This window comes from Lissotriton helveticus, chromosome 4_1 (assembly GCF_964261635.1).
Source record: "Lissotriton helveticus chromosome 4_1, aLisHel1.1, whole genome shotgun sequence".
Classification (NCBI taxonomy): Eukaryota; Metazoa; Chordata; class Amphibia; order Caudata; family Salamandridae; genus Lissotriton; species Lissotriton helveticus.
In genome coordinates this window covers 69261422-69274874 of record NC_136063.1, presented here as the reverse complement: position 1 = coordinate 69274874, position 13453 = coordinate 69261422, and the positions used below count along the sequence as shown (strand labels likewise).

Sequence of the window (13453 nt, the reverse complement as noted above, 5' to 3'; positions counted from 1 at the left end):
GTTACATCATTTACTTGCATGAAATATTTAGTTCAAGTGACTGAGTCCCGCATGGTTGTACATTCCCCAACTTATGTGCCTTGGAGTTAGTCTGTTGCAGGTGAGCGCATATGCTACTCTCCATGGTGCATTAAGTATCTTACTAGGTGCATTGCTTTCTTGATAGGGGGCATGCAAATGGGACACGGTCAATGGTGCTGCGTGGATTGATCCTGTCCACTGTGGTCCGCAGCTTTTAAGGCCAGCCTGATTTGGTGGATGAATTTCGCCAGTCTTGCCAGGAACATTGTGGTGGTATTGGACAGACATAATGCTGATGCTTCGCTACACGACTTTATGTTCTTACTGAGGCAAATCGGGCGCAGCAGTCGCTGTCGATCATTGTTGAGGTTTGGGCAGCAACAGAGAAGGTGCAGCCAGGATTCCTTCTTGTAGGAGCACAATCTGCAAGTTATGGATTCCCCTTTTCGAGCCCAAGCGGGATTGAAATCAGGTATCCCCAGCATGGTCAGCCTCATATATAAAATTTTGCTTCGGGTCTGAATTGTGAGGGACTCACTTAAATAGGGTTGTGCTGTTCCTGCCCTGTATGAATCATTTAGTATGGAGTACAGTGGCATAGAGTGGAGTAATGCAGAGTAGAAGAAAGCAGAGTAGAAGAAAGTAGAGTGGAGTAATGCAGAGTAGAGCAGCGTAAAGTATAGTGGTGTAGAGTTGAGTGGTCAGAGTGGAGTGCAGGGGTGCAGGGGCTCAGGGTGCAGGGGCGCAGAGTTTAGTGGCAGAGAGTGCAGTCTTGCAGAGTAAAGTGTCAGAGTGCAGTGGTGCAGAGTGCAGTGGAGATTATTCGCGTAGAGTGCATTGGCATAGAGTGCATTAGAATGGCGTAGAGTGCAGCAGCATTGAGGGCAGTGGTTCAGAGTGATGCAAAGTAAAATGACGTAGATTGCAATGGTGTAGAGTGGCATACAGTGGTGTAGAGTGAAGCGATGCAGAGTGGAGTGGCTAAGAGTGGTGCAAAGTAGAGTGCAGTAGCATTGAGTGCAGTGTCGCAGAGTGATGCAAAGTAAAGTGACGTAGAGTACAATGGGGTAGAGTGGTGTACAGTGCAATTATGTAGAGTGCTGCAAAGTAAAGTTGTGCGCAGTGGTGTAGAGTGTATAGTTTTTGAGTAAAGTGGCATAGAGTGCACTGGCAAGGAGCACAGCGACGTGGAGTGGCGCACGCAAGGTAGACTGCAGCGGCATGACGCAGAATGGTATGGCATAAAGTCAAATAGAGGGGAGTGTAGCGGCACGAGAAGATTGTTTCAGAGCAGTGTGAAGCAGCATAGATTGCTGTGGCATAAAGTAGAGTGTTGTGAAGTGCAGTGCAGTGAAGCGTAGAGTATGGTGGGATTAGAGTGCAGAGGAGAGTGGTGTAGAGTAAAGAGGCATTGAGTTAAAGTGGTGTAGATTGAAGCGGTGCAGAAGAGAGTGCAGTGGCGTGGAGGAGTAAAGAGTAGAGTGGAATGGTGTGGAGTGTAGTATGCATGGTGTGTTAGCGCACTGCCATTACAAACAACACATCTTCAATTGGAATCACCATTACATTTTCACAGGCATATTGTTTTACTGATAAAAGTATACAGCACACAAACAATGTGTGGAAATTTCATTCTGTAATATATTGATTTGCTTTGATTGTACTAAAACATTTGTTTCCACCACACTTCAGACTTACCAAAATAATGTACTTCATTTGTGCTTTCCATATTCTGAAATATCTGCACAGTTCATTTACAGACATTTAAGTTTGGTTTTGTGCTAGAACCAAAAAAACATTGCGCAGCACAGCCCGAGTAGCGAGCATGATTGTTACATAAATCCTCTCACTTTGAACTCAGAGAAATAAAAATAAACATCGAGCTTCCTGGAAGACAGAGCCTGACATTGGACCTCCGTCTCTGGATGCACAGCCAATGTGACAAGATAAGAACAAGATTGAAAGGCCTGTTTACAGGAAGCGAGCACTGGTGGAAGAACACAGCAAACGTGGTAGGGCCACGGAAGGGACAGCCGAAAACAAATAAAGCCAGCAAATGGGAGTTTCAAACCACAAAGCCAGTGGTAAGCCATGGTGGCATGCATTCCCAGGGAAGCTTTCTGAAAGTCCTCTAGAGGTCTTCAGCAAACCAGAGAGAGCTGCTGTCTGCCAGGCTTCAACCTAGAAATGTGGGGGAACCCCTGAGGGGAAAGGGACTTCTTGCAGTCGGATCACTCAAACGTATTTAGACTTGGACTTCTGGGGGAAAGGGGTGAACACACAGGATCTACCCCTGGTGCGTGGTGCAAGGGCAGAATTCAAGATAATGCTCTGCACTAAACAGACTCCCCAAGCATCTTTCGTGGAAGTAATATACAGTCGTGTTATCATTGTGCTAATGTACTCTGTAGTTTGAATAAATCTAAAGACAAGAACAGTATCACTCGACTGCACGTTATAAGTTACTGTATAAGAACTGGGATTGAGACTTCCAGGAATGACAAAGAGCAGTGTCTGCTTGCAAGGGCTTTAATCACAGTCTGTGCTGCAGGGATGTGAGGAGAGACACGTGGCGGCTGCAATGGCAAGCACTGGTCACACAGTTTTTACTTTCTGCAAGTTGCAATTGCCCAGCAGGGAAAGGTCTAAACGTTGAAGCCAGCGATGGACCCTCGAAGTTGCACACACTCTTGCTCTGGTTTTTGCACCAGCTGGGACCCCTACACATCTGATATCAGGCGTCGCGTGAAACGTCGCAAGGGTGGGCGGGGTAAACAGGTGCGGGGTCGTCATTGGTAGATCACGCACGGCCGTAACGAATGCTGGTTTTAACATAAGGGAATGCAGGATTGTGGGTTCTGAAGTGGAGGACGATGGAAAGGAGAAGGGGAGGGGTCTCACAGGTTGTTAAAAGGGAAGCAGGTGTGAGAGAGCAGTTGAGATGGTTTTCCGTAAAAGGTGGAATGAGATCAGGACATCTACCACAGGTATGGGAGTGTCTCTCAGACGGTTGGTTTAACGCGTATGGGGTCATTTGTGAATTAAGGCAGTGGGGCGACATTTCTACACAGTTTAAACATGGTTTATAACGCCAGACCGACAGGGAGACGAATGGGGTTATATTATATTTAGGTTTTGTGTTGTTGGCCATTAGAGGGAACACCCCGATTCAAGCATTTAACTATTCATGCATATATAATGAGCATGCTACAAGTTTAGCATGTAAAATGTTTTATGAATCTAAACGTCAAGTCTAAAGTAATTGCTTATATTTGTAGTGAACCCCTGACGAAGGGCGACGAAGATGCCCGAAATGCATTGGGAATGACATACTACTGAGGATGAAATATGTATATGTCCTGCTTTATGGAAAAGGCCTGGATGGGCATACCTACAGCATCAGATGTTTATACATAATATGGATTTCATGTGATAGAACAAATTGAAAAATTTAAAGATTTAAAAAAGTGGAATATCAAGAATAAAAGGTTCGAGTGGAAATTAATTGTCACACATACTTCTTGCAATGCAACAGTGCTTTCAGAATGGGAGCAACTTTGTTCCAGATCTATTGGATTGAACTTTCACGCGGCTGTAGGGCAGACCGCGTTTCCGCGATGCACGCAACCTAAAATGATTCAATTGCAAAGCAGCATGGAAAAGGTGTGCACTTCAACCTGACATTTTGCTATCCCATGTTGCAAGGCCACAGTGGGTACAGTGCCGCGATTGTGCTCCCCTTCTAGCCGGAGGTAGCGATGATGGTGGTAGTGGTCATGGGCAAGACAGATTCACATTCAGCGCATGGCTATCTGGCCTGGGGAAACGAAACCTCTCCAAACGCGGCTAAAGCGAGGGACATAGGTGCGTCCCCATCACACACCCTGCCTAAGACACAAATGTACATTGGAGGTGCACACCGGTCCCTCTTGAAGGGCGAGCGGCATGGCCCTGGAGAGCATGCAAAATGTAGTTTTTCAGTCGTCCCATACACCCCATGAAATTCTTCTATGGCTCGCTTTCTACCATCATACCTCCACACACAACAGGTCTGCTAAGAAAGGGAAAGCACAACTGACTTGCGTGATGTTACGATATGTTAATAAAGCTTGATAAAGCACAATATCTACGTAAGCATGTATGTCTTGGTGCTGAGCCAACACTGATAGAAGAGCGATCAGAAAGTAAAACAGCCACATTTTCAACACTTTCCTAACCCACCATAACTATGAGCTCACTCACAGCATTTGACTCTTTACGCAATAATTGTGAGAAAATATTCGAGTGTGGAGGTGAGGGGGGATCGTGTTTACTGAAAATGATCTCAACATGCACAGACCCGTTCAGCATGGACAGAAGAGAGACCTTTGCACAGCAAACTGAGAGGGGCAGAGTGCACCTACCTGCCGAAGCGGCCCACGCCCTCCACCACAATCCTCATCTTCCTCTTCTCGTGAGTCTCTGCCAGGCTGTACCACACGCCAGCAGATGCAGGCAGAGCCGCCAAGGCCACGCCTCGCAGCACCTTCTTCAGCAGGTTTGGGCCACCCGATGACCTGTTACAGGGGGGAGGAAAAGTCAGGCTGATGAGAAGCAGGGCCAGGTTGTGGACAGGCAGAACCTTCAGACATGGGGCTAACGGAAGAGGCTAGCTGCTCAGTACCTGTCGGGGACCCTTAAGTATGGATCGTGGTGGAGAGCAAGACGACAAACTTCATGTCTAGACTGAAACCAGTCAAAGGTGATGTGAACAAAGATGCGCTAGATGTGCAAAGATGACCACTGAGACTCCCAGAAGACCAAGCCAGGAAAGCCACAGATACATAGAACTAACAGTCTAAGGTGATGTGAACACACATAGAACAGGACAGACCAGAGCCCCCCTAGACAATCTACTGCTGTCTGCAACGCAGTCCCTTTCTTTCAGCCAAGCATAAAATGACAATGGGAAGGAGAGCGGACATGCAAGGGGAACTGACAACAAAAAGAGGTGGAGACCACAACAAATTATCAGTGGGAAAACTGAAGGGGGACAGAGAACCTCAGGATAAAAAAAAGGTGCGAGAGGAAAGCAGAAAGGGTAGAGGAGAAGAGTGGATGGAGTGACGGAGGCAAAAGGTAAAGTGGAGCAGGTGTAGGTTGAAGACAGGACACAGGAAAGGAAGAAGGAGAGCTGGAGGGAACATAAAGAGATGGATTGGAAAAGGAGAGAAGAATAAAGCAATGGAAGGAAACAATGCATACAAGTGCCCTAAGGGAAGGTTAGGGTTTAAGCTAGTGAGTGGAAGATGTTATAGCCTATATGATGATGTAAATCATTTTGGTCTTTTTAGCTGCATAAAGCTCCTCGTGAGCTGGAGAAGAATCATAGGCGAGGAGGTAAGAAGAAGCCAATCATGTCAGGGTGTGGGTGGGGGAATGGACAGAGCAATTCATGGACTTGAAGTGCAAGTGGACTGGGTTGAGGCACAGACTCTGGATAACTGTCACCTGGAGGGGGTTTCAAGATCCTCTGCTCAGAGGCCATCATTAACAGCTGTTACTTCCCCCACAGCATTAACTCTGAACTAAAGCAATTCACCCGGGATTGTAGAACCTGAAATATTCGGACCCGATAACTCCTGGTCCCGAGACATCAAGTCTCAGAGAGGGAGCAGGGGCTGGGGCAAGCAGCACTGCACAGCCTCAGCCACTGCCCGTAGCAGTCCATCAGGGCAGATTATGCTCCTACGGACAATCACAAGCATGCCCTTCATCCCCGCCCTCTATCAGCAGCTCTGATGACATTTTCTGCCAGTTCAAAGCAGGAGGTAAATCAAAATGTCAGCAGTTTTTTAGGTCGAGTCTAACGGAGGCGCGAATGCGCTGCTCGCTCTGCGAGGCAGGCTGGAGTAGAGTATGCACTGGAAGCCCCGCCCACTCTCCACCCATATTTTGAATTGGCTTGTGTCATTGTCCTTCATAATCGGTAGCTTCGGATTCATTATTAGGCTTGTTAATCCCTCCTTGGTACCGCCTTGTCTACATTTGTGGACATTGTACTTGTCTCATTACACTCGTTCGCTTTATTTAGTGGGTGAGCACTATTTTGTTTATTGACAGATGGGGACAATGGCGGCTGCTTATTTTTATTTGCCTCGTGCGAACACAGGATAATGGCGGCCGCTTTACTTATAAGGCGCTATGCTGCTCTAACTTGCATGCTGAGCAAGGCACCCGTTATAGGGACACTGCACTCAGTTTCAAATGTTATTTCTAAACTTTCATGTTGAGGACTGCATCCGCTTCAGGGACACAGCACTAATATTCTAAAAGGCATTGCCATTTACAATGCCAATAGCTCAGATCAAGCAACTGCGAGACCTATTGCATTGGAAATGCTTGTGTTCACTGAAAGGTGAAAAACTGCTTGGAAAAGTGAATCCGAGAGCAAGCAATTACTCATTTCCGGAAAAAAGTAATACCAGGACTTTGAAGTGGAAACACAAGCTGGAAAACTTAATTTCGGCCTCTGGTGTTTGAGCTGAAAAGTCCAGTCAACAAGAAATGGAGTCTGAGTGGTTAGCATCATATAGAGAGGGTGGTCAGCAGCATACAATCGAAAGGGACAGAGCACTGGTGCTTACCGGCCCTCTCAAGTGGGGAGGCGGGGGAGGGGTCACAATACAGAGAGCTCACACTTCAGGAGGCGGGGTGAGCATAATGGGAGCTCCCACTCATCTTGCGGATGTGGGTGGTTAAATAATGTACCACATCCAAGGACCCCAGGAGGTCAGAGTTCAACGGGAGGGTCTGGGGGATCCTGATCATAGAGTCATTTCACTGCATTATGGTAGAGTGTCTGCGCTTCTCATGGGAGCAGCTAGTGGGCCAGGCACCATGGCACAGAGGTTTCAAGGGAAAGCTACACTGAAGCCAGCTTACCTGAAGGGCTGGGAGCCCACACTCCTGAGACACGTCACCAGAGGTAGAGGACGCGGGCTGTGAGTCTTCTGAAGCAGCAACAGGTGGTAACGACACAACCGCACCTGAGGGATGGATAGAGAGGGGTGAGACCAGATGCACACACGGCAGATCAAACGTTACTAGCAGAAGACATAAGCAACCAGATCATGGCAATCAAGTACAACATATGTAAAAATAGCATACACAAGGGGTCGAGGTACAAGAAGTGCTCTAAAGAGGCAGCTCGTACAATGCACACCAACTCTTGCAGAGGACAGACAGTCTGAACAGAGAAAACCAACACAGAGTCACACTCGACTGAACCAATTCTACGGAGACAGTCTGGTCTGAACTGAGCACCAATGCACAAGAGCAACTCTGCGATGCCGGCACAGGGCACCGACATACAAGAACCCTCTGAGACGCCTGCACAAGGCACCGACGTACAAGAACCCTCTGAGACCCCGGCACAGGGCACCGACGTACAAGAACCCTCTGGGACCGCCTGCACAGGGCACCGACATACAAGAACCCTCTGAGACGCCTGCACAGGGCACCGACATACAAGAACCCTCTGAGACACCTGCACAGGGCACCGACGTACAAGAACCCTCTGGGACCGCCTGCACAGGGCACCGACATACAAGAACCCTCTGAGACGCCTGCACAGGGCACCGACATACAAGAACCCTCTGAGACGCCTGCACAGGGCACCGACATACAAGAAACCCTCTGCGACGCCTGCACAGGGCACCGACATACAAGAACCCTCTGAGACGCCTGCACAGGGCACCGACATACAAGAACCCTCTGCAACGCCTGCACAGGGCACCGACATACAAGAACCCTCTGAGACGCCTGCACAGGGCACCGACATACAAGAACCCTCTGAGACGCCTGCACAGGGCACCGACATACAAGAAACCCTCTGCGACGCCTGCACAGGGCACCGACATACAAGAACCCTCTGAGACGCCTGCACAGGGCACCGACATACAAGAAACCCTCTGCGACGCCTGCACAGGGCGCCGACATACAAGAACCCTCTGCGACGCCTGCACAGGGCACCGACATACAAGAACCCTCTGAGACGCCTGCACAGGGCACCGACATACAAGAACCCTCTGAGACACCTGCACAGGGCACCGACATACAAGAAACCCTCTGCGACGCCTGCACAGGGCACCGACATACAAGAACCCTCTGCGACGCCTGCACAGGGCACCAACATACAAGAACCCTCTGCGACGCCGGCACAGGGCACCGACATACAAGAACCCTCTGAGCCGCCTGCACAGGGCACCGACATACAAGAACTCTCTGAGACGCCTGCACAGCGCACCGACATACAAGAACCCTCTGTGACGCCTGCACAGGGCACCGACATACAAGAACCCTCAGACGCCTGCACAGCGCACCGACGTACAAGAGCCCTCTGAGACACCTGCACAGGGCACCGACGTACAAGAACCCTCTGGGACCGCCTGCACAGGGCACCGACGTACAAGAACCCTCAGCGACGCCTGCACAGGGCACCAACGTTTAAGAACCCTCAGAGACAGCCAGCACAGGGCACCCACGTACAAGAACCCTCCGAGACAGCCTGCACAGGGGACCGACGTACAAGAACCCTCAGAGACAGCCAGCACAGGGCACCGACATACAAGAACCCTCTGAGACGCCTGCACAGGGCACCGAAGTACATGAACCCTCTGAGACGCCTGCACAGGGCACTGACATACAAGAACCCTCAGAGACGCCTGCACAGGGCACCGACATACAAGAACCCTCAGAGACGCCTGCACAGGGCACCGACATACAAGAACCCTCAGAGATGCCTGCACAGGGCACCGACATACAAGAACCCTCAGAGATGCCTGCACAGGGCACCGACATACAAGAACCCTCTGAGACGCCTGCACAGGGCACCGACGTACAAGAACCCTCCGAGACGCCTGCACAGGGCACCGACGTACAAGAACCCTCCGAGACAGCCTGCACAGGGCACCGACGTACAAGAATCCTCTGAGACGCCTGCACAGGGCACCCACGTACAAGAACCGTCTGCGTCACCTGCACAGGGCGCCGACCTACAAGAACCCTCTGAGACGCCTGCACAGGGCACCGACATACAAGAACCCTCTGCGACGCCTGCACAGGGCACCAACATACAAGAACCCTCTGCGACGCCGGCACAGGGAACCGACCTACAAGAACCCTCTGAGACGCCTGCACAGGGCACCGACATACAAGAGCCCTCTGAGACACCTGCACAGGGCACCGACTTACAAGAACCCTCTGAGACGCCTGCACAGGGCACCGACATACAAGAACCCTCAGACGCCTGCACAGGGCACCGACATACAAGAACCCTCAGACGCCTGCACAGCGCACCGACGTACAAGAGCCCTCTGAGACACCTGCACAGGGCACCGACGTACAAGAACCCTCTGGGACCGCCTGCACAGGGCACCGACGTACAAGAACCCTCTGGGACCGCCTGCACAGGGCACCGACGTACAAGAACCCTCAGCGACGCCTGCACAGGGCACCGACATACAAGAAACCCTCTGTGACGCCTGCACAGGGCACCGACATACAAGAAACCCTCTGCGACGCCGGGACAGGGCACCAACATTTAAGAACCCTCAGAGACAGCCTGCACAGGGCACCGACGTACAAGAACCCTCTGAGACGCCGGCACAGGGCACCGACGTACAAGAATCCTCTGAGACGCCTGCACAGGGCACCGACATACAAGAACCGTCTGCGTCACCTGCACAGGGCGCCGACCTACAAGAACCCTCTGAGACGCCTGCACAGGGCACCGACATACAAGAACCCTCTGCGACGCCTGCACAGGGCACCAACATACAAGAACCCTCTGCGACGCCGGCACAGGGAACCGACCTACAAGAACCCTCTGAGACGCCTGCACAGGGCACCGACATACAAGAGCCCTCTGAGACGCCTGCACAGGGCACCGACATACAAGAACCCTCAGACGCCTGCACAGGGCACCGACGTACAAGAACCCTCTGCGACGCCTGCACAGGGCACCAACGTTTAAGAACCCTCAGAGACGCCTGCACAGGGCTCCGATGTACAAGAACCCTCTGAGAGGCCTGCACCGGGCACCAACGTACAAGAACACTCTGAGACACCTGCACCGGGCACCGACGTACAAGAACCCTCTGAGACGCCTGCCCAGGGCACCAACGTTTAAGAACCCTCAGAGACGCCTGCACAGGGCTCCGATGTACAAGAACCCTCTGAGAGGCCTGCACCGGGCACCAACGTACAAGAACACTCTGAGACACCTGCACAGGGCACCGACGTACAAGAACCCTCTGAGACGCCTGCACAGGGCACCAACGTACATGAACCCTCTGAGACGCCTGCACAGGGCACTGACATACAAGAACCCTCAAACGCCTGCACAGGGCACCGACGTACATGAACCCTCTGAGACGCCTGCACAGGGCACCAACGTACATGAACCCTCTGAGACGCCTGCACAGGGCACTGACATACAAGAACCCTCTGCGTCACCTGCACAGGGCACCGACTGTGAGAAGTTGGCCTGATATATGATGTTCACTAGTTCTAGTGATCACCTTGTATCAGTCCAAACAACCCTTATGGTGATTGGTTGCAAGTCAACCTTATAGACCAGCTATCCTAATGGTAGCATGGACAAAGCAGTCTTAGGCTAAACTCTTTTGGCATGTGAAGCCAGCTGTTTTACCACATATAACCCCTGAATACCAGATGAAAGGACACCACACAGGTTGTTATGAAAATAAACAGTATATTTATTAATAACAAAACACCTCTGAACTCTTTATGAGGTCAGAGGGCTAAGCACATGACAATCTCTTAGGAAAAATACGATAAGTTGCACAATATTACAATGGTGCCCTAGGGGCACGACAAACCATATACTAAGTAAATGGTATAAGGAAATCGATAGAAGGAATGGAGCTGTCCAGAGGCTGTAGGTTCGCTGGGACTACACTATCCTAACCTCAGGTAAGTAATAGGAGGCCCACGGGACACGTGTGCAGAGTGTGAACTCACACGCGAGATGCGGAACAAAGTCAATGGACAGTACAGTTCAAGAACAAGCATTTACAATGCAATAGGTCTCGCATTATTAAAGTTTGAGCTATCGGCATTGTAAATGACAATGTCTTTTATTCATTTTTTTTAAAACCTGCAATCGGTACACGTACAGTCCGTGCTTACGATGAGCAAGGCTGGCAGTAAAAGAGACTGCCAGCCTTGCTTCTCATAAGCATGGACTATAAGTACAAAGTGCTTGTTTACGCACCGAGTAAACTGGGTGGCATTGCTGTGTCACAGGAGTAAACGGGCTGGTGTTGGTACAGGAGTAAACGGGCTGGGATTGCTGGGGCACAGAAGTAAACCGGGTAGTATTTCCGTGGTACAGGAGTAAACGTGCTGGTGTTGCTGAGGCACAGGAGTAAATGGGCTGGTGTTGCTGGGGCACAGGAGTAAACGGGATGGTGTTGCTACAGGAGTAAACGGGCTGGTGTTGCTACACGAGTAAACGGGCTGGTGTTGCTACAAGTATAAAAGAGCTGGTATTGCTGGGACACAGGACTAAACTGGGTGGTATTGCTGTGGCCAGGAGTAAACGGGTGGTATTGCTGTGGCAGAGGAGTAAACAGGTGGTATTGCTGGGGCACAGAAGTAAACTGGGTGGCATTGCTGTGTCACAGGAGTAAACGGGCTGGTGTTGCTGGGGCACAGGAGTAAACGGGGTGGTATTTCTGAAGTGAAAAATTAAAGTGTGGTGCTGAGAAAAAACCACACAGGGGTATTTCAAAGGAACAGTTACATTGAGTTTGCAGGACGGAGTTTGGGGGTCGGTGGGGGTGTCGTCCAGTAGTGAAGAAGTTGAGTGACTCAGGGCGGTGGTACTGGGTGCAATAGAGCCAGGGCTGGTGATCAGCATGACAGTTGCAGGGAGGCTGCTTAGGGAAAGGCCCGAGAGCGGGGATACCCTGGGAGCTGGGGTAAGAATGGCACACTGGTGTTTGAGACTGCCAGTGCCGAGGAGAAGTGAGTGAGGGTGCACAACTGGCACAGCTGGGAAGGACACCTGTTGGTGAAAGCGGCACAGCTTGGGGTTAGGACACATTGGCTCTCTGGGAATCGAACTCCTGGGCGAGGAGTCCCCAAGACTCTGCAGATTCCACACATATTTCTCGCTCTACTTGAGTTAATAGCCAGACAACGTTTAGAAGACCACAAAGGAAAAACAAGGCCCTGGGAGAGCTGTACGTGTACACTTCGGGCAGTGCACACCTTGCTACACACATTGTCCCACTCACGCACACACACTCTCTCTCTCTCTCTCTGTATGGCATGGGATATGCGGAGTATGACGCCATCGGATTGCTGTAGGCGCACACACACACACACACATCTGCACAGACTCGCACGCGGCGGTTAAGGGGTGTAAATACATGCACACTGGAAGTCATGACATAAACTAACGGGCCAGGGGGATCTGAACACGTGCACATAAGCACATGCACACACAAACATACACAAACAGACGCACATACTGCTAGGCGTGACAGCAACACTGCAATATATGGGGATCAGTGCAAGGACGCACACTGGAAGGTATGATACGCACATACATGTTCAGGGGTGGATGTAAACACGCGCACAGACACAAACAAGACAGCCCTAAATAAACACACACCTCGGCGTGAGTGGCACACCAGGGTCCAAAGACACACAGACTCACAGCTGAACACGGCGGCGTACTTCCACGGAACCCGAAGGCGGACAGATTGTGCCCCGGACACGAATCAAACAAGCACTGGTGGTGAACATGCCTGTTCCGAGACAGGCTTATAGCAGAGAGCCTCACAGACAGACACAAGCGGATACAAACAGTGCGTAGACGCACACACAAACAGACAGAGGCGGACTCACGGCGAAACACTGAGGCAGTCAGGCACACTCACTGCAAGCACCCATACACATTTACGGCGTCTTAGAGAGGCAGGTCGGGTCACAAGCACCTTTACAGGCAGACAGACTTGTTGCCAAGCAAGCAGGCACAGTGACAGGTCCACAGGCCCACACTAGGAAACACTCGCAGACAGACACACAGACTGGCAGTGGAAGGGTCACAGAGTTACAGACAGGGTCACATACAATCTGTTTCCCAGAAAGACGGGGTGACAGAAAAGCAGTCAGGCAGAGACTCTAGATGCAGAGCACCCAGACAGGGTGGCAGCAGACAGGCAGACAGAAGCAGGCAGGCCAGACAAATAGACAACCCCTACACAGAACGACATCCGGCAAACATACCCGAATGCGCAGAAAATAACGCGACACAGACCGCATGCGCCTGCCCTCACCCCGGAAGCAGAGCCATTCAGGGTAAATTTGGGGAGTCGCGAAAGTTTGGAGACAGCCAGAATCCTGGTACATCAAAGGC

General features: G+C 51.0%; 1 protein-coding gene across 2 annotated transcripts in view; it reads right to left on the bottom strand.

The window, feature by feature from the left end:
* ADCK5 (aarF domain containing kinase 5) overlaps positions 1 to 13453 on the bottom strand; it is a 276003-nt gene that overhangs the window by 152502 nt on the left and 110048 nt on the right. For both annotated transcript variants that reach the window (XM_078686440.1, XM_078686441.1), the window contains exons 2-3: positions 6946 to 7049; positions 4425 to 4577 (exon numbers count right to left, since the gene is read on the bottom strand). In XM_078686440.1, the coding sequence (XP_078542566.1) occupies positions 4425 to 4577; positions 6946 to 7049 (257 nt within the window). The remainder of the gene's footprint in view (positions 1 to 4424; positions 4578 to 6945; positions 7050 to 13453) is intronic.